This window comes from Mus caroli, chromosome 1 (genome assembly GCF_900094665.2).
Source record: "Mus caroli chromosome 1, CAROLI_EIJ_v1.1, whole genome shotgun sequence".
Classification (NCBI taxonomy): domain Eukaryota; kingdom Metazoa; phylum Chordata; class Mammalia; order Rodentia; family Muridae; genus Mus; species Mus caroli.
Window position 1 is genome coordinate 28,978,621 of NC_034570.1, and position 23,757 is coordinate 29,002,377.

General features: G+C 44.6%; 1 protein-coding gene across 4 annotated transcripts in view; it reads left to right on the plus strand.

The window, feature by feature from the left end:
• Nucleotides 1–23,757, plus strand: part of Dst (dystonin) — a 398,187-nt gene that overhangs the window by 288,344 nt on the left and 86,086 nt on the right. For all 4 annotated transcript variants that reach the window (XM_029481652.1, XM_021175158.2, XM_029481658.1 and 1 more), the window contains 11 exons: nt 5,455–5,578; nt 7,917–8,125; nt 8,732–9,049; nt 9,408–9,574; nt 11,175–11,331; nt 12,120–12,246; nt 14,456–14,518; nt 14,985–15,226; nt 16,049–16,178; nt 20,401–20,600; nt 22,065–22,560. In XM_029481652.1, the coding sequence (XP_029337512.1) occupies nt 5,455–5,578; nt 7,917–8,125; nt 8,732–9,049; nt 9,408–9,574; nt 11,175–11,331; nt 12,120–12,246; nt 14,456–14,518; nt 14,985–15,226; nt 16,049–16,178; nt 20,401–20,600; nt 22,065–22,560 (2,233 nt within the window). The remainder of the gene's footprint in view (nt 1–5,454; nt 5,579–7,916; nt 8,126–8,731; nt 9,050–9,407; nt 9,575–11,174; nt 11,332–12,119; nt 12,247–14,455; nt 14,519–14,984; nt 15,227–16,048; nt 16,179–20,400; nt 20,601–22,064; nt 22,561–23,757) is intronic.

Here is a 23,757-nt window from a genome sequence, read left to right on the forward strand (position 1 = left end):
ATCTGTTCAAGAAAGGATGTATAGAAGAATGTTAGCGTCCTGTTCAGAGTGTCTCTGAGTCAGTATTAGGGTTCCTGTTGTGTTCTTTCATGATGTATAGAGATGCAAACTTCAGTTACCACCTTACCACAGAATGTCTTCCTACCTTTCCAGAAATGAGTGATTGATAAACTCTTGGTGAGACAAACTGTCAAATTACTCTCTATTCTACTCTTTTACTAGCTAATTAATTTATTTAGTTTACATCCCAATTGCAGCCTCCCCTTCCTCTCTCCTCCTCTTCCCCTCCCCTCCCCCTATACCCACCCCTCCTTTTTTTCCTTAGAAAAGGGAAGGCCTTCCATGGATATCAACCAGCCTTGGCCTATCAGGTTGCAGTAAGACTATTTGAGGCTGGACACAGCAGCCCAGTTAGGGGAAAGGGATCCAAAGGCAGGCAACAGAGTCAGGGACAGCCCCCGCTCCTGATTTAGGAGTGCCACATGAAGACCCAGCTGTATAGCTGTTACATATGTGCAGAGGGCCTAGGTCCATCTCATGCATGCTCTCTGGTTGGTGGTTCAGTCTCTGTGTGTCCCTATGGGCCCAGGTTAGGTGGTTCTGTAGGTTTTCTTGTGGTCTCCTTGGCCCCTCTGGCTCTTTGGATCTCTCTTCCCCCTCTTCCACAAGATTACCCAAGCTCCGCTTAATGTGTGTCTGTGGGTCTCTGCATCTGTTTCCATCAGTTGTTGGGTGAGGCCTTTCAGATGACAGTTATGCTTGGCTCTAGTCAGCAAGTGGAGCAGAATACCATGAATAGCGTCAAGGGTGGGCTCTCTCTCATGGCATGGGTCTCAAGCTGGGCCAGTCATTGGTTGGCCATTTCCTCAATTTCTGCTCCATCTTTACTCCTACACATCTTGTGGCCAGGACAAATTGTGGGTCAACGTTTTTGTGGCTGGGTTGGTGTCTGATCCCTCCATGGGAAGTCTTACCTACATACAGGAGATAGTTGTTTCAGGTTCCCTATCCCTCATTGCTAGGAGGCCTGGGAGTTTCCTTTGTCCTAGATTTCTAGCTCATCCCAGACCCCCACCCCCACCCCCACCCCTGACTCCAGTTTTCTCTCCCTCTGTTCTGTTCTTCCCACACCTGATCCCTCCTGTTCCCATCCCTGCCACCTCCCCCACCCAGTCTCCTCCCTCCATCCACCCCCATGTCTATTATATTCCCCCTTCTCAGTGAGATCCAAGGGTCCCCCTAGATCCAAACCATAATTTAAAAAATTTAATGCAAAGATAGATAATTTTTAAAATACTCTAATATTCTTACTCAGTATGATAAACTGAATACTAAAGTTTAGAAGGTCATTGATCTGGAGATTTTTTTTTAGCAGGCGGGGTACTTGAATTACCATGGTCAGTGCCTGAGCCCTGGTGGTGCTATCAAGCTAGGCATGGCCACCACCCTCAGGCCAGTTATAGAGCCAAGGGATGAAGAAGAGAGAAGAGGCATGCTCAGTGTGGCTCCACTGAGGAGGGAAAGAAAGACCCCGTCTTTGGGGTCGTGACTGGAGGTTTAAGTGGGAAGCAAGAGAAATGCATTCCTGGTCAGGGTGCAGTCTCGCTCATCGCTGGCCCATCCCTGTCTTAGCTTCAGACTCACTCAGACAAGGTGCTCTGACAGATTGTGGGAACTGTATGACATATCCTTCTAAAAGACAAGCTTACCCCTTGGCTGGCACTAGAACCTAGCCTTTCCCTTCTCTCAGCATGAGATTTCTGGGGAGATTCCAATTCCTGGGGGCCCATTGTTTCAGTGGCCTTGTGGACTAAAGGAAAGGCACAGATGTCTCCAAGACATCTATCCACATCCCTGCCCTGTGGAGGCAGAAAGGGCTGTCTTAGTTCTCTTCGGGGCTGTAGAAGGGTCAAGAGCCAAGGACAGTAGAAGGGGAGAATATTACTAATTTATTGGCTTTTGTTTCCTTTTCCTCTTCCTCATGTCTAAGTGCAGACCTGTCTTAATTGTTTACTTCCCCTTAGGTACATATTAAGGCCAGAATGTGTGAAGATGTCAGAGGAGGGACCATGATATCTAAGGCCCTGATTTTGCTGAGAAATGCCAGTAGTTTAAAATAGTTATTAAGATCGACTAATATTTAATTAGGAGATAAAATATTTTAGCTATAGGGAAATAAAATTGAACATTTTGTGTTTGATCTATGCAAATATGCTGCACATGAAGTTTTAGGAAGTAGAGCAAAAAATAGAGGAAAACCTCTATGAACCCTGTAGCTTAAATAAATGGATACAGGGATGGATATTGGAATAGAAATGCTTACTTGGTAAGTGCTGCAAAGAGTTCTTGATGCAAAGGCGCAGAATGGCCATTGTGTAACGGAAGAATAAATCTCAGATTAATGGCACCCTTGGAAATGATCTTTGTATGTAGTAAGGTTAAACTTTTGTGAAAATTAGGTAGTCTTTGTCTTAGGGTTTCTATTGCTGATAAGAGACACTGTGACCACAGCAACTCTTATAAAGGAAAGGGCTGGCTTGTAGTTCAGAGGTTTAATCTATTACTGTCGTGGCAAGAAGTGCTGGCATGCAGGTAGACAATGGTGCTGGAGAAGGAGCTGAGAGTTCTACATCTGGATCAGATCTGAAGGCAGCAGGAAGAGAGTGTGATACTGGGCCTGGCTTGAGCTTCTGAAACTTCCAAGCCCACCCCCTGGTGAGACAATGGTGCTGAAGAAGGAGCTGAGAGTTCTACATCTGGATCAGATCTGAAGGCAGCAGGAAGAGAGTGTGATACTGGGCCTGGCTTGAGCTTCTGAAACTTCCAAGCCCACCCCCTGGTGACACATCTCCTCCAGTAAGACCCTACCTACTCCAACATGGCCACACGTCCTAGTCCTAGTAGTGCCACTCCCTGTGGGCCTGTGGGGACTGTTTTCATCCAAACCACCATGATCTTTAGATTCTTTTTTTTCCTTCCTTCCTTCCTTCCTTCCTTCCTTCCTTCCTTTTTTTTTTTTTTTTTTTTTTAGATTTATTATTATATGTAGCTGTCTTTAGACACACCAGAAGAGGATGTCAGATCTCATTATGGATGATTGTGAGCCACCATGTGGTTGCTGGGATTTGAACTTAGGACTTTAAAAGAGCAGTCAGTGCTCTTAACCACTGAGCCATCTCTCCAGCCCCTTTTTTTCTTTTTATTAAATTGTTCAAGGTGGAAAGTGGAGCTGCTGGAAATGGTGGCACTCACCTACAGTCCTAGAACTGGAAGGCAGAGGCTCAGGCTTTAGCCTCCTAACAACAGAAGATGGGCATCTCAGCCCATTGTAGAGGCCTGGATTTGAAACCAGCTCTAAATCACACTGTCTGATGATGGGGGCACCTTTGACGCTTGCAGTGGTCTTCAGGATGGTGCAAAGTCAGGAAGCTTTCATGCACTGAATAGGAGCTTATTGCTGTAGCCAAGGAGACCAAGGCTAGGGTTAGGGTTGAGGTTAGGGTTAGGCTCTGCAAATGCTAGGACCACGGAAGTGTTATCATATTCACTCAGTCTTAACGTGTGCTCTGGGGACCCTCTGTTCTTCATGCTTGTAGCATGCACTTTCTCCACTGAGCCATCTCCCCAGCTCCCTGACATTTTGAGTCTTTGAGATATGAGTGCATAGAGGAAAGCTGTGGTACCTCTGTGAACCTGAAGCCATTGTGGATCCCCTGCAGCTAGACAACCTACATGGGCAGAGAGCCATCTGGGGTATCCTCTTCTTACCTCGCTCCCTGTGTAGACCTGCATCTGTTCATCTAGAGATCTGTAGGAACCTCTCTCCAGATCTTGTTACCCTTGGTTGTATTATCAGTGTGAGTCACCTCTCACACAAATTCGTGTCTCCTTTCTCCCCCTCTTTCAGCTTTGCTTATAGAATTCTTCTGGGCTCTTTTTACTTCTTTGGCCACATTATTCCTGTCTCCCCATCAGAACACTGTGAACATCTTCTGTCCCTTCTGCTTTTCCTCTTCTGGTGCTGGTGCGCCACCCACTGTGGTGGTTCCTCTTACCTCAGCAATGCTCTCTTCTTGGCACCATTTGTATAGTCCCAGTCCAGTGTGTTGCCAGCTTGCTTCTTTCTTCCTGTATGCTGTTCTGAGGTCACAGACTCCAAGACGAAGTTCTTCTCCTCTCTGAAATGTGATCTCACCCGAGTTTATAGACTTTAGTAGTTAACCTGAGCTGAACAGAACCCAGCCTGTGTCTCCCCTCTCCTCCCTTCACACCCTGGGTTCCTGTCCTCCATGATGACTGGCCATTCTTTCATGGGCTCCGTCCAACAGCCTAGTCATAGTCACTGCGGAAGTGTGGCTAACGCAGCTGGGGAATTAAACATTTTGCTTCATTTGCTTTTTCTTATAAAATACAGTTGTATTTGTAATATCTTGCATCCTGTGTTAGATATTATGGCTTTAGATAATATGACCAAGACATATGACTCTTTCCAGCCCTGTACTATACTGTACTTTGTGGTCCAGGCAATCTGAGTACAAGAAATGGCCTCAGTCTTTGGTAAAGTCCCAGCTGCCTTGTTCTCACTTAAGTTATGCTCAGTTAAGCACGTTGCTTCTTGGTTCATTTCTTCTGGTTTTCCCTGCATTGCTATATGCCCTTACTTAGCACTTTCTTCAAAGCCTTTGGTAATTCCCCATCACTACCAGAAAAAATGTCAAGCCCTAAGCCTACCATTCGAGGCCTTCGCATACCTATGTATTCTTTCCTCCTAGTCTCTGCCCCCTCCTCCTCCAGTCCCCCTCCTCTCTCCTTCTCCCCTTCCTCTCTCCTTCTCCCCAGGCTATTTCTTTGCCTTCTGTTTACCCTATGGAGAAATTCTGCTTTTTCATTTCCACAGTTTATTCAGGGCCCAGCACCCTTACTGCTGGCTCTCACTTTCCCACTGATCTTCCTCCAGAATCTCCTCTTCCCTGTAGAATGCAGCCCTTCCTGTAAGCTTTGTAGCTGTTTTATCCAAGAATATAGCAACACTTTTTGAATTTTTAGATGCTCAATAACATACTAAATTACACAAATTCAGATGATACAACATGAAATCAAGGACCTAGAATCAGAAACAGTCCTAGGGTTTCTCTGTGTCTTAGTTTTGTTGCTGCTGCTGCTGAGATTCAGGATCTGGGAGTAGGGGTATTGTACAAAGCATCAAAGTAGAAATTAGGGTAAAACATGGAGTAATGAGGTTAGAAGTTGAAAGTGGAAGATTGCTAAGAACACCTCATTGTGTGCCGTGGTTCACCGTCTGGATTGGTTGATTAACATGTTCGCCTTGCTTTCCCTGAAGTCTGGAATAAACTTGACAATGAAAGTCCATGTATTAAATAGTTTATTCTATCCAATTTAGATTATCATTTTCATGTAGTCCCGAATCTAATTGAAAACCACTTAACCCCACAGGCTTTGCAAGGACAGATATCAAGTCAGCAGGTTGCTGTAGAGAAGCTGAAGAAAACCGCAGAGGTACTCTTGGATGCCAAGGGCTCGCTGCTTCCTGCCAAGAATGACATCCAGAAGACGCTTGGTGAGGTCTTAGCTTAAGGTCTTAGCTCTTGTTTCCTGTCTCAGGGTTAAATAGGGGTGTCTTATAGATAAGGAGGACGTGTTCACAGATGTAAGTTGTTTGATTCATGATCTCTGCCTGTGTGTATGAAATTAAAAACATCTTCTAGGTGACTGTTCTTATGGTTCCCCCAAATAGAGCCGAGTTAAAATCTCAGTAGAAACCTTCTGTGAATAGAAAGCCACTCCGTAACGCTTCTTCATTCTTAGAGACACACAAACATTCTTGATCGTGACCATGATCAATAAGTAATTTCAAGGCACATGTATTTATAAATTACATGTGCATTTTATCACATAATATGTAATTATAAAGCACAAAACTATAAATTTTAAGAAATATGAAGAGTGTGTGAGTGCTGGCCCTTAAGGTTTTTTTCTTCTGTTTTGACATGTCGTCTTAAAGCCCACATGGGAAGCCACCACCCGAGCAGGAGCCTGAGCCTGGAGATGTGGAGGAGAAAGACTGTCCTCATTGTGTTTCTGGCCTTTTGATGTTTTCTCTTTTTTTCCTCTTTGTTTTTTCATCACTTTTAAGATGAGGTCTTGCTCATTAGCCCAGTTGGCCTGAGAGTAACTGTGGACTCCCTGCTGGCCTTGAACTCACGGCAATCCTTAGCCTCTGAAAGCTAGACTTCAGGCATGAGCTGCCACACTTGGCCTTTCCTGCTGTTAAATGTTCGTTATTTCATAGGTTACAGCAATGACGTAAAGCTTCTCTCTGGCAGCATTGGGTAGGAGTGTGTGAAACGATGTAGGATACAGAGGCATTTCCATAAGATCTTGTGTTTATTTCTAAGAAAAACAATAACTTCTAAAAATGCATATTTGGATTGTTTGTTGATTTAAAAAATAAATAAAAACAACAAGAGCTTGCATGTATCCCAGGCTAGCCTTGAACTGATGAAGGAATTGCTAAAACATTTAAGAACTCTGCGTTAGGAACTGGGGCCAAGAGACAAATACTACAACAGAGATTTTTCTAATAATTTTTATTTCAAATGATTAAAATTTTATACAAGGAACTGATCAAAACACACACACACACACACTCACACCCCCCATGATTCCAAACCCCTCATCTTCAAATACCACCATGTTAGGCCTTAGACCTAACTAAATACATGGGTATAGTGTGGAAAGTCAACGTGAAAATGGTTTCTTGTTTTGGCATGGTAAACCTATGTCATGGTGAAACAGGTCACCAATAACTCTCGTCATATAATACATGAGTTAGGGGTCATACCTGAAGCTGAGCCTTGCTTCCTCTGCTTGTAGTCTCCTGGTGCATATGAAAAGCAGGCCCTCTCTCCGTGCGGCTTTCTCGTGGGTGTCGTTGTATGTAGCCAAAGGGCCATGACTGTCTCGGTCACATGAGCTTTCCAGTTCAGTGAGACACTGTTAAGCAACAGCTTCAGTCATTTTGCTGTCGAGTCATGGGGCACAGACCAAGCACAAGCCTCTAAGGGGACTCGAGTAAGGAGTTGTAACTACTAGGGTTGTGCTCCACGTTGTGTTCCGCTCAACCTTCAGAAATAACTCGTGTGCTTTTCTGAGTCTTTGTATAATAAAAGGTTTTATAAAAAAAAATCATGATAGAAATCAAATCGTCTTCCAGAGAGAGGCAGAAATGTAATAGCAGCAGTCTTTAGACATGGCGTGGGGGGTTTTGTTTGTTTTTTTCATCTTAAATCTTTAGCATTGGAAGTAAAGTCATATCACAGGAGTTAGATGGTTCTGTCAAACTCATTTTCCCCTTTTGTCTACTAGTGAGCGCGTAAGTAAGTCCTGACCATAGCTTTAGTGGATCTGTGCTGTTACCACCCTGTTTCCCTGGTACATTTGCATCTTCTTACTACTGTGCATTGGAGGTCTCTCTCTGATTATGACAGAAGCTGACCGTGACTGTCATGTGACCGAATTGTCTCTGAGACTGTCACTCCCCACCCCTGGCAGTTAACAATAAGTGTTGACAGATCAGGCTGAGACACAGTAGTGACTGCAGTGACCCACCATTTAGACCTTTCTTTCATCTCTCTGGGGCACTCCAAATGTGTATGCATCTAAAAATCTTTACCGATGCAAATGACAGGCCCGTGAATTTTTTTTAAAAACTATTTTATTATCCACCCAATTCCTGTCTTTATATAAACGTTATACCTGCCCTAATTATTCATTGGAAATGTATCATCTATGCTTTGTTCTGTGGAGACTGAATTTGTTCATTGTAAAGTGCATTTGAAAAAAGAACTGGGCAAGTAGAACTCTGTGCTTCCTGTTCCCCTGTCTGTGTGGAGCAGATGACATTGTCGGGAGATACGATGATCTGTCCAAGTGTGTGAACGAACGGAACGAAAAGCTTCAGATCACTCTGACCCGCTCCCTGAGTGTGCAGGACGCTTTGGATGAGATGCTGGACTGGATGGGAAGTGTGGAAAGCTCCCTGGTCAAGCCAGGTCAAGTGCCACTAAACTCCACAGCGCTCCAGGATCTCATCAGTAAAGACACCGTGAGTGACCTTTGCTAAAGGGGACAGTTCCGCTTGCACTTGATAGCAAGCTGTTTATCTTCAGGAATAGGTAGTCTTAGAGACAAAGACGGCAGCTTCTGAATACAGCAGTGCTTGGACAGCAGTGCTGTCCAAGCCAGCAGTGCTTGGACAGATGAATATGTAAATTTTTTGACAGTGCCTGAAAAGGGCTTTATAAACTTGTCATTATTCACTAAGGAGAGTTTAAAGCTACATTGTATCTAACCTTGTTTATCACTGCTTCGGGCAGCTGCTCATGGGGTCCATCAGATCAATCTTGCTGTTGCCAAGTCTTTTAAAAATTAAGAGCATGGCTAATCCCCAGGCTGTCTTAGATCCCAATGGGTTGCCGGGTGGCAATCAGCCCCTGCCCTTTTCAACAGCTATCCAGCTGTTCTCCACACTCCCATGAAGAGCTTTGGGATTGGCTGCCTTGAGAGGAAAACCACACATGTCACTTATTTCCAACTGTTAACCATTTCAGTCATGGGTTGTCCAAGCTTACGTTGCTGTGAAGAATCAAAACTCAGCGGCTTTATTTGTAATCGTCATTAGGAAACATATGCCGCAATTGCTGTATTTCAGATGCTGGAGCAGGATATTACGGGTCGTCAAAGCAGCATAAATGCCATGAACGAAAAGGTGAAGACATTTATAGAGACGACAGACCCGTCCACGGCTTCCTCACTGCAAGCGAAAATGAAGGACCTGTCTGCTCGCTTTTCCGAAGCAAGTCAGAAACACAAGGAAAAGCTTGCCAAGATGGTGGAGCTAAAGGCCAAAGTAGAGCAGTTTGAGAAGCTCTCAGAAAAGCTCCAGACGTTTCTAGAGACACAGAGCCAGGCGCTCACCGAGGTGGACATGCCAGGAAAGGATGTTCCGGAGCTGTCTCAGCATATGCAGGTGTGTATTCCTCAGTGGGTACACTGCCAAGAGTGTGGACTGGTTAAGACAAGCTTGTGCATTTTATCAACAATCTTAGCTGCTGTTATTTGTCTCTCTGTGAATCATTTCCCTGCTGAATAGAAACAAACCATTTACCACATGTGTCATAGCTGTTACAACTATCCTTGAACATGCTCAATCCACAGAGATAACAAAAGCACAGAGTAAAGTCCCCGTACCCTGCTGTACATTCACAGTCTGTGAAGTGCCAGGTAGTAGATGCCTGAGCTGTTCTCCTTGCATGCAGAACATGCTGGTGGGTTTGTGGTTCTAAGATCTGGCAATGTTTATACTGACTGATGTCAATGCTTTGCAGGAATCAACTGCTAAATTCTTAGAACACAGGAAAGATCTCGAAGCTTTGCACAGCCTCCTGAAAGAGATATCCAGCCATGGCTTACCAGGGGACAAAGCTCTGGTGTTTGAGAAAACTAATAACTTGTCAAAGAAATTCAAAGAAATGGAAGATACTATCCAAGAAAAGTAAGTCCCTCTCTAAGACAATGTGTTTTATCCCACTCTGGTACTCAGCAGCTGGGTTGCCTATATATATATATGTAAGCCTATGACTGAGGTGGAGTCTCAGACTGTTGGTGGATCTGTGCATTAAATATAGTTAGGAGGCTGAAAGGGGATTACAGAGAGTTTGAGGCCCTACTCTGGTCTGAAGTAAGACCATCTTTAAAAGCAAAACACAATAACAAAAACATTAGTTTACTATTGGCTAAAATGCCAAGGTGGGAAACGGAAAACGCTACTTATGTAAAAGTGGGAACATCCTGTGAGCATGATGGTGCTGGTAAGATGAACTCCGAGATCCTGAGTTCAATTCCCAGCAACCACATGATGGCTCTTCTGGTGTGTCTGAAGACAGCAACAGTGGGCTCATATAAATAAAATTTAAAAAAATATGACCACTTACTTCTTCAATTAGTGAGTGAGCCCCAAAGAATAAGGCAGTGGCCCAGTTCTGACCTTTGACTCAATGTGATTCTATTCTGTGCCTTCATATTTTTCCGTATCATGTTTAGAACACACATCTGATTTTTATGAATGAAAGAGCCCCCAAAAGATGTTTTAGCATGGTCATTTATCTCTCATCTAGTTATACTTCCTTAGAATTCTCTACCTAAAACTTCTTTTTTTTTTTTTTTTTTTTTTGGTTTTTCGAGACAGGGTTTCTCTTTATAGCTCTGGCTGTCCTGGAACTCACTTTGTAGACCAGGCTGGCCTCGAACTCAGAAATCTGCCTGCCTCTGCCTCCCGAGTGCTGGGATTAAAGGCGTGTGCCACCACGCCCGGCTCTACCTAAAACTTCTGGGTTCTCTTTCTGAACCCACCTCAGAAGACGTGTTCTTGGCTGTCTTACATAATCTAGGTTGTCCATTCCAATTTTAAATCCAGGTAATGGGTAGACTATTAAATCATTAACACCATGTGGTCACCAGTAGTTTGTCCAGCTGAAATACATCCTTATTTCCAGCACATAGGTCAGGTGCACACAGAAGCCATTCACACGTCAAGTGTAACGGTCTCCATAGGGCCTATGCTTGCCATATAGAAAGGCCCGTGGGGTTTACATGGGAGCTTCTTATGTGTTGGGGTGAGTAAGCACCTGTTAAAACTCCAGTCACTGGACTACATCTCTTTGGAGAGGTGGAAATGTCATCTTTCCAAAGTGCCAAGTTAAGACATCCTTTAACATGACCCGTGTTCTCCTCAGTCAGCAGTGTATACATGTGTTTTCTGGCTCTTTGCCTGCTGGCACTGAACATTGTAGAAAACAGACCTGCCAAAGTCGTTAGAGTTTATGTAGTATTAGAGAGTACTGTTGTGTGAGAGTTACATATTTCTTGACTGTTCCCTCTCTATGAGCTTTGCTTCAGGAATCAACAAGTAGGTACTTAGCTGATTTCATTCACCACATAAGAACACATCAGCCTGGTACCCAAGAGCTGCGCGGTGCATTGAAAATGGTTGCTAAAGTTGAGCCGGATTCGGGAGTATTGACCGCTGGTTAACAGTCGGCCTTTTGAAGCATCTGGCTTTGCAGCTTGACTTCTGGTTCCTTTTTGTTCATTAGGAAAGACGCTCTAAGTTCTTGTCAGGAGCAGCTGAGTGCTTTTCAAACCCTCGCTCAGTCACTGAAAACATGGATAAAAGAGACAACCAAGCAGGTTCCCGTTGTGAAGCCTTCTCTTGGCGCAGAGGACTTGAGAAAATCTCTGGAAGAAACCAAGGTGGCTCATCAGACCTAATACTAACTTCTGCTTGCCTGTGTTAGTAATTAAGCATGCGGTCCTTTAGTCTAAAATCAAGCAAACTGGTCTCACAAATGCCCAATAGGATCTGTGGAAATTACATAATCAAGGAATTACATAATCTTTTTGTTAACTCAATTTATATAAAAAAATATGTATAGTGCATCCTTAGTCCCCCTAATATTGAAGTTTCCTTCTTTATCAAATTTCAATTTAATTTCCATTTTTTTATACCTTCTCTCCAAGCAGTAAGAAAGAGACCCTTGTCTTCATGTGCAAGGTCTAACCAGTACTGGAAGACAAGTTATTTGAATCTCTTGCATGAGTAGTGTATAAGTATTTTGTTGTCTGACTTAAGTCATAAACCCTATGGCTGATTGTGTCAGATTTTCTCAGTGAAATCGTGTAGCTCTAAGACTTCCTTGAAATGTCGGGAGTTCAACTCGACGTGAGGTGGAATTTTGTACACCCGTGTCTTGTTTTTATTGTCCTGTTACTTATGATGTAGCCGCACCTGGGATAGCCCTACAGACTTACAGTTGACAGTTACTCTAGAACGTTCCCGTGGCGCCAGGACACAGCCTGCCTCCCACTGTGGCTGGGGGCAGAACACAGAATGGGCTTTGCCTGTTCTCTGCCAACAGTGTTAACAGTCACCTGGGCCCGCAGTCATTGTTGCTTTAAAATATGCTTAAGAAGTTCAATTGTAATGTACAACTTTGAAGATACTGGGAAGACTGAAATATAATGTGTTTTTGTGTTTAAAGAAATTACAAGAAAAGTGGAATCTGAAAGCACCAGAAATTCACAAAGCAAACAACAGTGGTGTCTCACTATGTAACCTGCTGAGTGCATTGATCAGCCCTGCAAAGGCCATAGCCGCAGCCAAATCAGGTATGCGCTTTGTTTTCATGACTAATCTGTAAGAATTTGATCTCCCACGGTCCTTTTGTGTATTTGAAATTAATTAAATTAAAAAAAAAAAAGATCACCTCAAGAATACAAAGTAAAAGAGGTCAGGCAGGTGACTTTTAAAGGCACACTGAAATCTGTCACGGAATTGGGGAGATGACTCTGCAGATCCATGTGTGCAGGCATAAGGATGGGCGTCTGAATCTCCGGGACCCACACGACTGAGCATGGTGCCCTAGCTGTAACCACAGCCCTCAGGAGGCAGAGACAGGAACTCCTCCAAGTGGGCTGGCGAGCTGGACTCACCAAATCCTTGACCCTCTGGTTTGGTGAGGGGCCATACCTCAGAAAGTAAAGTGAAAACTGATTTTGGAAGATAGCAAGCATCCAGGATGGGCCACCACGTGCAGGAGCAGACACATGCATAGCACACACCTGTACATGTGCAGCCACAAGCATAGGAATATGTATATACACACATACACCCCCCCCCCCTAATCTGTCAGGCAAAATGTCTATTTATTTAAGGGGAGATAGTGAAGCTCTTTTTGAGCTATGTCTCTTTTCAATATACTATGTAGTAAGGAAAGAGATTTGGTTTCCTGGTAAAGAAGAGGCAAGGGTGTGGGCTCTTGTCTATGAGGCAAGCTCGCCTTTTGTCTGCCTGCTTGTTTGTACATGGTTCCCAAAGCTTTTGATTTTGCAGCCTGTTCACCAGTAAGCTCACATCTCAGCCTCAGCCCTGGCTGACCCAGCTCTTCTCAGCCAAAGACCAGAGTTGTGTATAAATGCTGGTTCCCAAGTTAACTTAATACACATATAGTGTTTTGGAAAGGAATATTTACGGGGGCGTTTTATTTTGTTTAAGTTGAGGAATAGATAGAAGGCCACCCTCCTATCTCCATTGTGTGTCCTCTGGTTTATCTAGTCTGACCAGGCCTCCAGCTGTCCCATTGTGAGTGACACCCATGTGCGCTTCTCTCAAACAGCCATTTTTTCCACTCTGTTGCTCCCTTTTCAAGCAATGCCCATATTGTATATGCCACAATGCTCCCTCATGTCTGCCCTAATCAGATTGCCTGAGATGTCAAGTTGATCTCTTTTTTTTTTTTCTTAAGAAGAGGAATTCTATTGTCTTTGATTTATCTTAGTTCCTCCCATCTCCTTTATATCTGGAATAAAATCTGTACTCTTGCTTGGTATTCTCTGCTTGACGTTTAACAATTAGTTTGGAGAGCCTAGGATGCTTTCTGTTCCTTGTAAAATGCCTTGTGCATACATCTGCGCATGCGTGTGTGTGTGTGTGTGTGTGTGTGTGTGTGTGTGTGTTTGTACACTCTCGCGCTCGTACATGCATGAGAGGGGGGAGGAAGAATTCAGATGTTTAAATGTTTCTATGGTTGCTCTTGCATGGGCATCTCTCTCCTTTGATAGGCAGCCAGTGGGTGCTAGCATGAGAACGTTGGATTTTATTAACACTGTGGTTATGAAGACGTGCCAATCCCAGATAGTTATGATAATATAGGACAAATAGCTATTACGACTCACTCAGGAGGATCTGATTGGTAGGTAATGGGTTAGCTATGTCTGGTTCCCATGGCGTTTCACAGGGTAGCTGCCATGGTACCCATCAGCTTCATTCATTCCTCTTCAGGCACACAGCTGATACTTAGCACAGCTGGCATCTAAATTCAGGAGAGGAGTCCTCTAGGCCCACGCACTACCTACCCTGTGTTCTCTGTGTCAGCATATGTGGACTTAGAAACAGACTTTTGTTTTGGCTTTTACCTTCAGACGTTTCCCTCGTCTCTTTTTAAATCATTCTGCCTTCATTGGCCCTGTGGTTATGTTGTGTACGCTGCCACAGATGATACACAGTCATTAGGCCAAGCAGACATTTTCTTCTCAGTTGCTCTGCTTTCTTTAATACATAGGTGCTGGGGACCTTTACCCCCAGCTTTATCATTAAGATGACGTTAGCATAAAACATCTTAGCTGTTTAATTTGGGAATCAGCTTTTGATTAATTTATGAACAGTAGAAAGTAAGACAGCGAGTCACTATTGTACGAATGAGCAGTGGCGGTTCGTTTAATGCCACCTATAGGTAGAAGTACTAGGGCAATCTAAAGTTACTTCATTGTTTGTTTTGTTTGTTCATTGTTTTTTTGTTGTTGTTTTGTTTTGTTGCAGGTGGAGTAATACTAAATGGTGAAGGAACAGACACAAATACTCAGGATTTCTTGGCAAATAAAGGTGACTAGTAACCCTGTCTGGCGAGTGATTAATGGAGTTTGGTGTTTTAGAGGGCAGTAGTTTTGTTGAGATCGTAAACTTGAGTTGAGATGGTCACCGTGTCCGTGAATATGTTGATATAACTGTCCATCTGAGATAAATGAACCTTTGGCGTTTCACTTTGGGACTTGGTTTTATTTCCTTCCTGTTCATTTGCTGTTTGGTACCCAAGAAATCTGTTATGTTTAAGCTTACAATCTCATCATGCTACCTCTTATGTTTTACAGTTACACAATGCTCCTGAGTTGTTTGTTATTAACTTGCAGTATGACCCCATCTTTCTATCCTAAAAAGTCTGTGCTTCATCGTAGCAGGCTTAACAGTGACAAAATAGAAGAAAACGCTATGTACAATCAATCAATCTAATGCTATGGCTCCTCTCCGAAAGCCTCAGCGTGCATTCGTGTACTTTTCTTCCTGCTTGTAGGTTTAACATCTATTAAGAAGGACATGACTGACATAAGCCACAGTTACGAAGACCTGGGCCTCTTACTCAAGGATAAAATAGTTGAACTGAACACTAAGCTCTCCAAATTGCAAAAGGCTCAGGAAGAGTCCAGTGCAATGATGCAGTGGTTACAGAAGATGAACAAGACGGCCAGCAGGTGGCGCCAGACACCTACACCTGCAGACACTGAGTCTGTGAAGCTGCAAGTGGAGCAGAACAAGGTAGGCTGGGTACAGGGCAGGAAGGCGCACTGAATGGACTTAGCCAGAGCAGCCCTGGGGGCCATGAGCTTGGTTCTGTTTTCTCCCTGGACCTTCATCAAATAATGACTGTTTTGTTAAAATCAGTCTTTCAGTACATTGGGGCAACAAATTGTCACTTTTCCAGCCCTCTGACATTATAAAAAGGAGTAAACGGTAGGGTATGAGTAACTTTGCCGACTTTAAGTCAGCTTAAATCTCCGATATTAACTAGTCAACTTTTGGGAAAGATTTAGTTACGGACTAAATATATCAAGTGTCTGTCCTGTCTACTATAAAACGGGACGGCAAACACCGTCCTCTTTGATGGACAGCACTTCTGTACTGCCAAGATTAGGAAAGTAGTTTCTCACCGTGATGACAAAAATTTGGGCAAATTACCAACCTGTACTTGAATTCTGCCATGTGGAATCTCGAGTAGAGTTTCAAATTCTGGAGGCCTTTACCAGGGCTGATTTGCTTCTCAGTTAGCCTCATTGAGAGCAGCTTACCTTGGCCCAGCGTCGTTTGAAAGCAGGAAATTACAGACGGCAGTCATTACATCCATAGAGTGTTCCTCTGTGGGGTTTCTGTATCTCACAATTGAAGATGGCCAAGGGGGGAAAAATAAGAATTATCAGCTACATAACCCAGGTCCTTGCCCACTCCAGCATTTGACGTGGGGGGCAGTGAGGGGGGGAGTCCTTTCTGGGTCATTCCAGAGTTCCAGAGAAGAAACGCTTTTTCTCTTTTGATGCCATATTTTTTGTGTAGTTAATTAGTGTTTTTTTTTTCCCTTGTTAGTCATTTGAGGCAGAACTGAAGCAAAATGTAAACAAAGTGCAAGAATTAAAAGACAAACTGTCAGAGCTTCTGGAAGAGAACCCAGAGGCTCCCGAGGCCCCGTCCTGGAAGCAGGCGCTGGCAGAGATGGGTGAGTCCATCCGCACGCTCGGGCTCACGGGTGCTTGGCTGCTTTCGTGGCCAACTGAGTGCTCTTCAGAAAGCATCCAGGAGTCTTGTGTGCTTTTGGATTTCTGTTAAACATTTCAGAATCTTTTTTTTTTTTTTAAGTATTCAAGATCATGGGGTTTGTTCTGAGAGCTGTCACTCACCTGTTTTGATGAAGAAGGTTCATAGTTGGTAATGAAATGCTATGCACCGAGTAATGTTTTCATTAGTGTTTATTTTCTTTCATTCGCTTTATGCTCATGGATTTTCTTTCATTCATCCGGAAAGGGCAAGCGCCCATCTCCTCTGTGAGGTCACTTCTGGGGCTTCTGTCCTCTCAGCTCTTCTTTCTCTCAAGCCAGTGTTGAAAGAATACGGGGCCTCCCCTCCTATCCTGTCTTTGTATAAACTGCTCGTAGGTACAGAATTTCCTTCAGTTTGTGAGATAAAAAGACTAAGAAAGTAAGTTTCCTACTTTACTCTGTCATTTGGAGGTTTCAGTAAGTTTAGGTATGTCTAGGTAGGAGCCGCAGCATGCACAGTGTGAAGTGGATTCCGTTGGTCCTTGGAATGGCTTGACTTTCAATTATTTCACTGTAGTTATTTCAAACCTTCTTCCCATCATTTTTTTGGCACCGTAAGCTTAGAAACAACTTAAGTGTTCCTAATGTTCAGAGGCAGACAGAATCTGACTCAAGAATCCCCCTGCATCGTGAGGGATTTCCCTTACGTCAGTGACTCTCCTAGGGCTATCAGAATTACTTTCGAGTATGGTCAGATGTTTGAGAGAAGAGGTGGGACTGAAGGGTGTGCGTTTCCTACAGAGCCTCCACCCTACAGGGGCTTTTGATGCTTCTCTACCCCAGATTATATAGGATTGGAACTTCTCCTACAGAGGAACGCCATTAAATAAAAGCCCCTTACTATGTCCTATTAAAGACTGTCCTTTAGTATACTGTGCCAGGCGACAAACACACAAACCTCTCGGGGCTTGTGAAACAGCTCACTCAGTAAAGTGCTTGCCTAACTTAGCAGCATCAGGACAGTTCTGTCCCAGAAGCCATGCAGAAGCGATTGACATGGCAGCACAGGCTTGCAGTCCCAGTGCAGGGGAGGCAGAAACAGACCCTTGGCCATCTGGACAGCCTAGCCTACTTGGCAAGTACCAGGCCAGTGAGAGACGCCATCTCATAGATGAAAACAAAACAAGCAAAAGCATACAGTACAGCTCCAGGGACAGCAGCTAGGGTTGTCCTCCAGCTTCCACGTGTATATGCACATGCATGTGAGCACACACGTGTTCACACACACATTAAAACACATGTCATCTCTGAAATAGACCAGCCACACTAAGCAGTTACTGTTTGTGAGGCGATAGGTGGGCTTCAGTGCTTGTCGCCATGCTCTGATAACTAATGTTGCACCTCAAGAGGTTTGCTCTGTGGAACCTAGGCGAGCAAGAAGGCTTCCTGGCTGAGGGTAAGATCCCAGGGGGCTGGGAATGAATGTCAGGGATAGGAGATGTCACACGAAGGTGCCCAGGTGTGGCTTACATGGACACATGCTGCTTTGGGGAGAATATTAAACGTTTGATCTCAGTATAAACGCCTGCCACAGGATGAGTGCTCCGGGGTCAGATTATGACAAGACCTAAGCTTTTAGCTTTCAGATCTTACCATCTAGAGGACAGGAAGTTATTAATAAAGGATCTGAATAGGAAACTGGTATGTTTTTTAAATGATCGTTTCTAAAGGAAATTATTTAGAACCAAATGGCTCGCAGCTGAGAAATAAGAGGTGGGGCAGCAGGGAGGGCAGGGAATTACAAGACTGCCAAACTAGGTCTGAAGTTTTTGCATCCACATAGACTGCTGTATCCCCTGGGAACTAGTTAGAAATCTGAACTTGCAAAACCCTACTACAGACCTCCTCCTGCATCAGGCCAGTGTGTGTTAACAATCCGCCCAGGTGGTTATACAGCACCGTGGTTGGGTGTGGGCCATAGCAGAGAGCAGCACTGAGCATATCAAAGATGGTCTTAAAGCCGTGGCGACGTGGCAGGCGAGGTCAGAGGGCCATAGTAAGTGCCTGTACTTACTTACCAGGCTGAGGTCACCTCATAGATCCACAAGGAATGAAACCAGGGTGGGATTGGACGGGCCAGAACAAGCCTGACAATTTTATTGAGAGCAGTAAGACTTGTCCTATCAGAATCAGAATATAATGACAATTGCCAGGATCGATACAGTTGTACTTACCAGGATTACAATGGAGTCTGCAAGTTAAACAGGGTATGGAAGATTAATATCCAAGATCCATTGTCCTGTCAAGTCTCCATGCTTCCTTGACTCCTGAGGGAACACACAGAGAAACACAAAGCAGCCTGAATGCTCACTGCCTGAGGGAGGGCATTGGTCTGTCTAGAACAGGAAGGCGCATTGCGCCCCAGGAGGCACGTACTGTAACCTGAAAAACCTGTGACTCGTGCCTCTCAAGGCAGCCAGGCCAAGCCAACTCGTGGTTCCCGCAGGCAGTCCAGAGTCATTCTGGATGCTTAGTGGTTAGGGGTAGATACTGCTCTTGCAGAGGACCTGAGCTCAGTTCTTAGCACCCAAACCGGGCAGCTCCAACCACCTATAACCCCAGCCCCAGGAGAATTTAGCACTTCTGGCCTCTAAGGGCACCTGCACTCCCATTCACATAACATATATGTGTGCTCATGCATGTGCGTGTGCACACACACACACACACACACAAAGTGAGAGACAGAGAGAGAGAGAGAGAGAGAGAGAGAATTAAAATCCCTTTTTAAAGTCATTCTGAATTGCTACATCTCAGTGAAAAGGAAAAGAGGAAAACCTTGGAAAAAATAGAAAAAGAGGAACAGATACTTGATCAGTGTTCAGAGGAATAAAATGGATGTTCCCTTTGGTCGTTCTGAATGCAGTACAACACGAAATCACAGACTTTTAAAACACAAGGAGGGGGTTGGGATTTTTTTTTTTCTGTGTGATTTTTCTTTGCCACTTCACTGTCCAGTTCTCAAGTGTGAACTTTCTAGAAGTCAGTGTCCGGCCACAGTCACAAGGCTAGACTTGTCCTTTCTCAGAGCCACTGAGATTTCATGCTGTAGCTTTGCAACAGTTGGTTGATGCTGAGTGAATTTTATAGAGTGCTTGAGGGTAAATATTCAAAGATGGAAGCCATTTGCCTAGAAATAATTGAGGATTTTTTTTATTTTAATTTGAGGTTGTAGTATTGATCAGTAATGAAGAACTTGCCTGATATTCACAAAGCCCTAGGTCCAACGCCCAGTAAATCCATGTACGAGTGAGTGCACACGCATATGGCACAATGTATTAACTATATAAGGACTTTTAGAAAGAGTGCAAGCTGACAGGAACCTGAGGGTCAGGTCTGTTTTACTTATACATGAGTTAATACACAATTACTAGATGGAGAGTGCTACAGCGAGGCATGAAACAGAGGTTGGGTTCGGTTGTCGAGAAGGAAGCTGCGGCCTATCATCCTATAGAATGAGCATTATTAGGAAAGAGACCTCAGGACCATGGAGGGCATCGTCAGGCCTTGAGGCGGGAGGGACACCATTAGGAGGAACCGTGCATCCTAACAGATAGGGAAACCCACATTGCATGGCTGGGCCTTGAGATAGGAGAGCGCGGTAGGCATTCTGAGAGCTGCTGTGCACAGCATGGCAGGGAAGCAAGCCTTCGGAGACAGAGCCCTGCAGAGAGGGTGTATTTTGACTACTATAGTTTTATGCTCTGGGGCTTGCTCTCCCCACTCACTCCCCCTGCAATCCCATCCAATCCAACCCTACTGAGGTCAAGGCACAAAGTAGAGGTCATCATGGCTGATTTCTCCAGACTGCATCTCACAGCGACCGGCATCTTATTATGGCGGGTTCATGATCTAACACGTAGTCCATGTATCATCTCACACAAGTACTTCTCTTAAGTTAGAATTAATAGGAAGGAGGGTTACCAGACGTGAACAAGCTAGAGATGTAGCTTATGGGTCATGCTTGCCTAGTACCAAGGCCCTAGGTTTACATTCTAACAAAGGGAACAAAAGGAATGCCATCTATTATATGTTGTTTTGAATACATAGTTACAGTTTTCCAATCGTGATATTAAATGAAGAAAAGAAAAGAAATAGCAGCTTGGTCCTTTTTCTTGTTTTCAGACACTAAGTGGCAAGAGCTCAACCAGTTAACCGTGGACAGGCAACAAAAGCTGGAAGAGTCCTCCAATAACCTAACCCAGTTCCAGACCACAGAGGCCCAGTTAAAACAGTGGCTCGTGGAGAAGGAGCTGATGGTCAGCGTGCTCGGGCCCTTGTCCATTGACCCAAACATGTTGAACACACAGAAGCAGCAGGTCCAGGTGAGTGTTGCCGGAGCAACAGCCGGGATGCGGCCCCTTGACGTCTGCAAGGCAAATGTTTGCAGTGTAAACACGTTAGCGCGACCTTCTTACTGGGGGACTCGTTGTCTGAAGCAGGGGTTTCAGAGAGCTGCAGCGGTGAGGTAGCCACCAGGCGTGGTCTCCCTGAGCCAGCATGTGGGGCAGACCCTCCCTCCACGTGTGGTTGTTGCGGGCCCACTAAACCGACCACAGGTCTCCGAAGGATGAGTGGATCGGCCAAGTGACGCTGATGCTGGTTACACTTGGTATTGTTCATAAATTATCCTTTGAGGCCTCATTTATTCTGATGGAGACTTGTAAGACTCGCCCAGTACAGTCCTGAGCGGAAGGCAAGGACAGGATGGAGGGAGCAGAGGGACCAGGCACGTTAGGTAAATCTTAGTCATCGGGGCAGCCCACACGGGAGAGAACACCCACCACACCAGAGTCGGGCCCAGTAGCTCGAGGTCTGGGGTGGTTTCAGCTGTGTTTCTACGTGGCGAGCAGAGGCCTCAGCGGGAAGAGCATCTCGTTTCCGTCAGACGTGTAGCCAGGACGCAGCGGTTTAAGGTCTGTGTATCCAGTTCGTAAATTCATAATATAAGGAGAGCCAAGATGAAACAGATGAAAAGGAAATGTCTGGACAAATATTTGCTTGTAGTCGTAGGAGTCTGAAATGAATAGGTAAACAAATACAGAAAATAGATAAAATATAAGTAGAAGATTGCGTACACCACAAGGAGGCACCTCAGGGCCACTTCTGTTGACATTCTGAGCAATAAGATTTTATGTCTAAAACTTGTATAATAAATATTGTAACTGTTAAAAACAAAACCGTATAAGCCTACGCACCTGAGCGTAATAAACAGTTACCGCTGCTGCGTTTCCTTCACTGTAGACTCGGGAGTGTAAGGTAATGAAGAGAAAAGTATGATCCAGGCAAGGTTAACCATGGCAGCGGCGGCGTGAGCCCAGTCACAGTGTCTCCCGTGAAGGAGCATTTGCCTGGGCTAGAGCTAATAGCATTTTCTTTACCGTTCGGAAGACGGTGTTATCTTTTAACAAGTTGTTTACTGTGAAGCACCGAGGGTCTTTAAATTAGTTTAACCTCACTGTCCCCAAAAAAGTAGGAAAACATTAAAACAGAATTCCAGACACAGTAGAGAAGTGAATGCCATTTCTCTGTATTTGCATGCTTAAATGTCTGTTTGCTGGGGCTGGAGAGATGGCCCAGTGGTTAAGAGCACTGGCTGCTCTTCCAGAGGGCCTGGTTCAGTTCCCAGCAATCACATGGTGACTCAAAACCGTCTGTAATGAGATCTGATGACTTCTTCTGGTGTGTCTGAAGAGAGCAACAGTGTGCTCATATACAATGAATGAATGAATTTATGTTTTCTGTAATTCATTATTCAACCCTTTGTTTATTTTCCATGGTTAACCTAGATTCTGCTGCAAGAGTTCGACACCCGGAAATCTCAGTATGAACAGTTCACAGCGGCTGGCCAGGGCATTCTGAGCAGGCCTGGGGAAGACCCTTCTTTACATGGGATTGTGAACGAGCAACTGGAAGCTGTGACCCAGAAGTGGGACAACCTAACAGGACAACTGAGGGACAGATGCGAGTGGATTGACCAGGCTATCGTCAAAAGCACGCAATACCAGAGCCTGCTGAGAAGTCTCTCGGGTACCCTGACTGAGCTGGATGACAAGCTCAGCAGCGGCCTCACCTCGGGCGCACTGCCGGATGCCGTGAACCAACAACTGGAGGCAGCCCAGAGGCTGAAGCAGGAAATCGAGCAGCAGACACCGAAGATCAAGGAGGCCCAGGAGGTCTGTGAGGACCTGTCGGCGCTGGTCAAAGAGGAGTACTTGAAAGCAGAACTGAGCAGACAACTAGAAGGCATCTTAAAGTCGTTTAAGGATATTGAGCAGAAGACAGGTTGGCCTCTCTTTTTACATACCTATTTCCTGGTCAGAAGTCAGCACCCCGTCCTGCTGTTTCCGAGTTCTTGGTGATAATTTGTGCCTGCACAGAGCACAGAAAGCAGTTCTGTGGCAGTCTAGACGTTCTACACAAATGGTCCATACAGGGCAAATGCTTTAACTCTGTCCCCAGTTGCTTTTTTTCTTTTCAAATGTGAAAACACCTTTGCTGTGTTACACTGTCTTTTTTTCATCAGAAAAACAGACACATAGTTATTTTAAAGGCTTCCTGTCCTTTCCTCCTACTATTGCTTTGTATGATGTGTCACAGAAAGGTTTTGTGGAGAAATGTGTAGATATCTGTGTTCCTCTCTCACATGTAGTGATAATTCTGTGACGAACAGGCCGGCACTTTTTAAATGCAAAGGGAAGGATGCAGGGAATTTCGGAAGAAGGACAGGGCTCGCTGGTCTGTTCCATTTCAGAAGTCCTAATGGTGTCTAGCCCTTGCCTCTGGTCGTATCTGATTTATTTTTTAATTGGCTCTGTTTTTATATTGATTACAGCAACCATTTGAGACTTGTTTGGCACCCAGATGGTATAGTGTAGTACATAAAACCTGCATGGGCGGTGTCCTAGTTTGACCAGAGTGGGAAGTTCCTGGCAAATGACGTAAACCCCCAGAACATGGCAAGGTCAAGTGGGATGGGGGTTGTATTTGTGTGAAGCGGGCTACTGATAGCCCACAGGTTCAAACCAGACAAAATCGCAGTATTAAGAAGGGGAAATGGGCTGGTGAGATGGCTCAGCGGTTAAGAGCACCGACTGCTCTTCCATAGGTCATGAGTTCAAATCCCAGCAACCACATGGTGGCTCACAACCATCTGTAACGAAATCTGATGCTCTCTCTGGAGTGTCTGAAGACAGCTACAGTGTACTTACATATAATAAATAAATAAATAAATAAATAAATAAATAAATAAATATTAAAAAACAAAGAAGAAGGGGGAATGGACACAAAGCTCCACCCTAACCAAGAAGCCATTTGCAGTTGATTCCAGCTGGGAGGAGGAAATCAGCTGTCTACCTGGGCGGTGTTACTGAGGATTAGCAGCACTCTAGGGGAGGACCCATGGCTGCACACAGTTGGTCTACACAAAACAGGCTCCGTAGATAGATCGATCAATCTCAAGCTCTCTCTCAATCTCTCTCT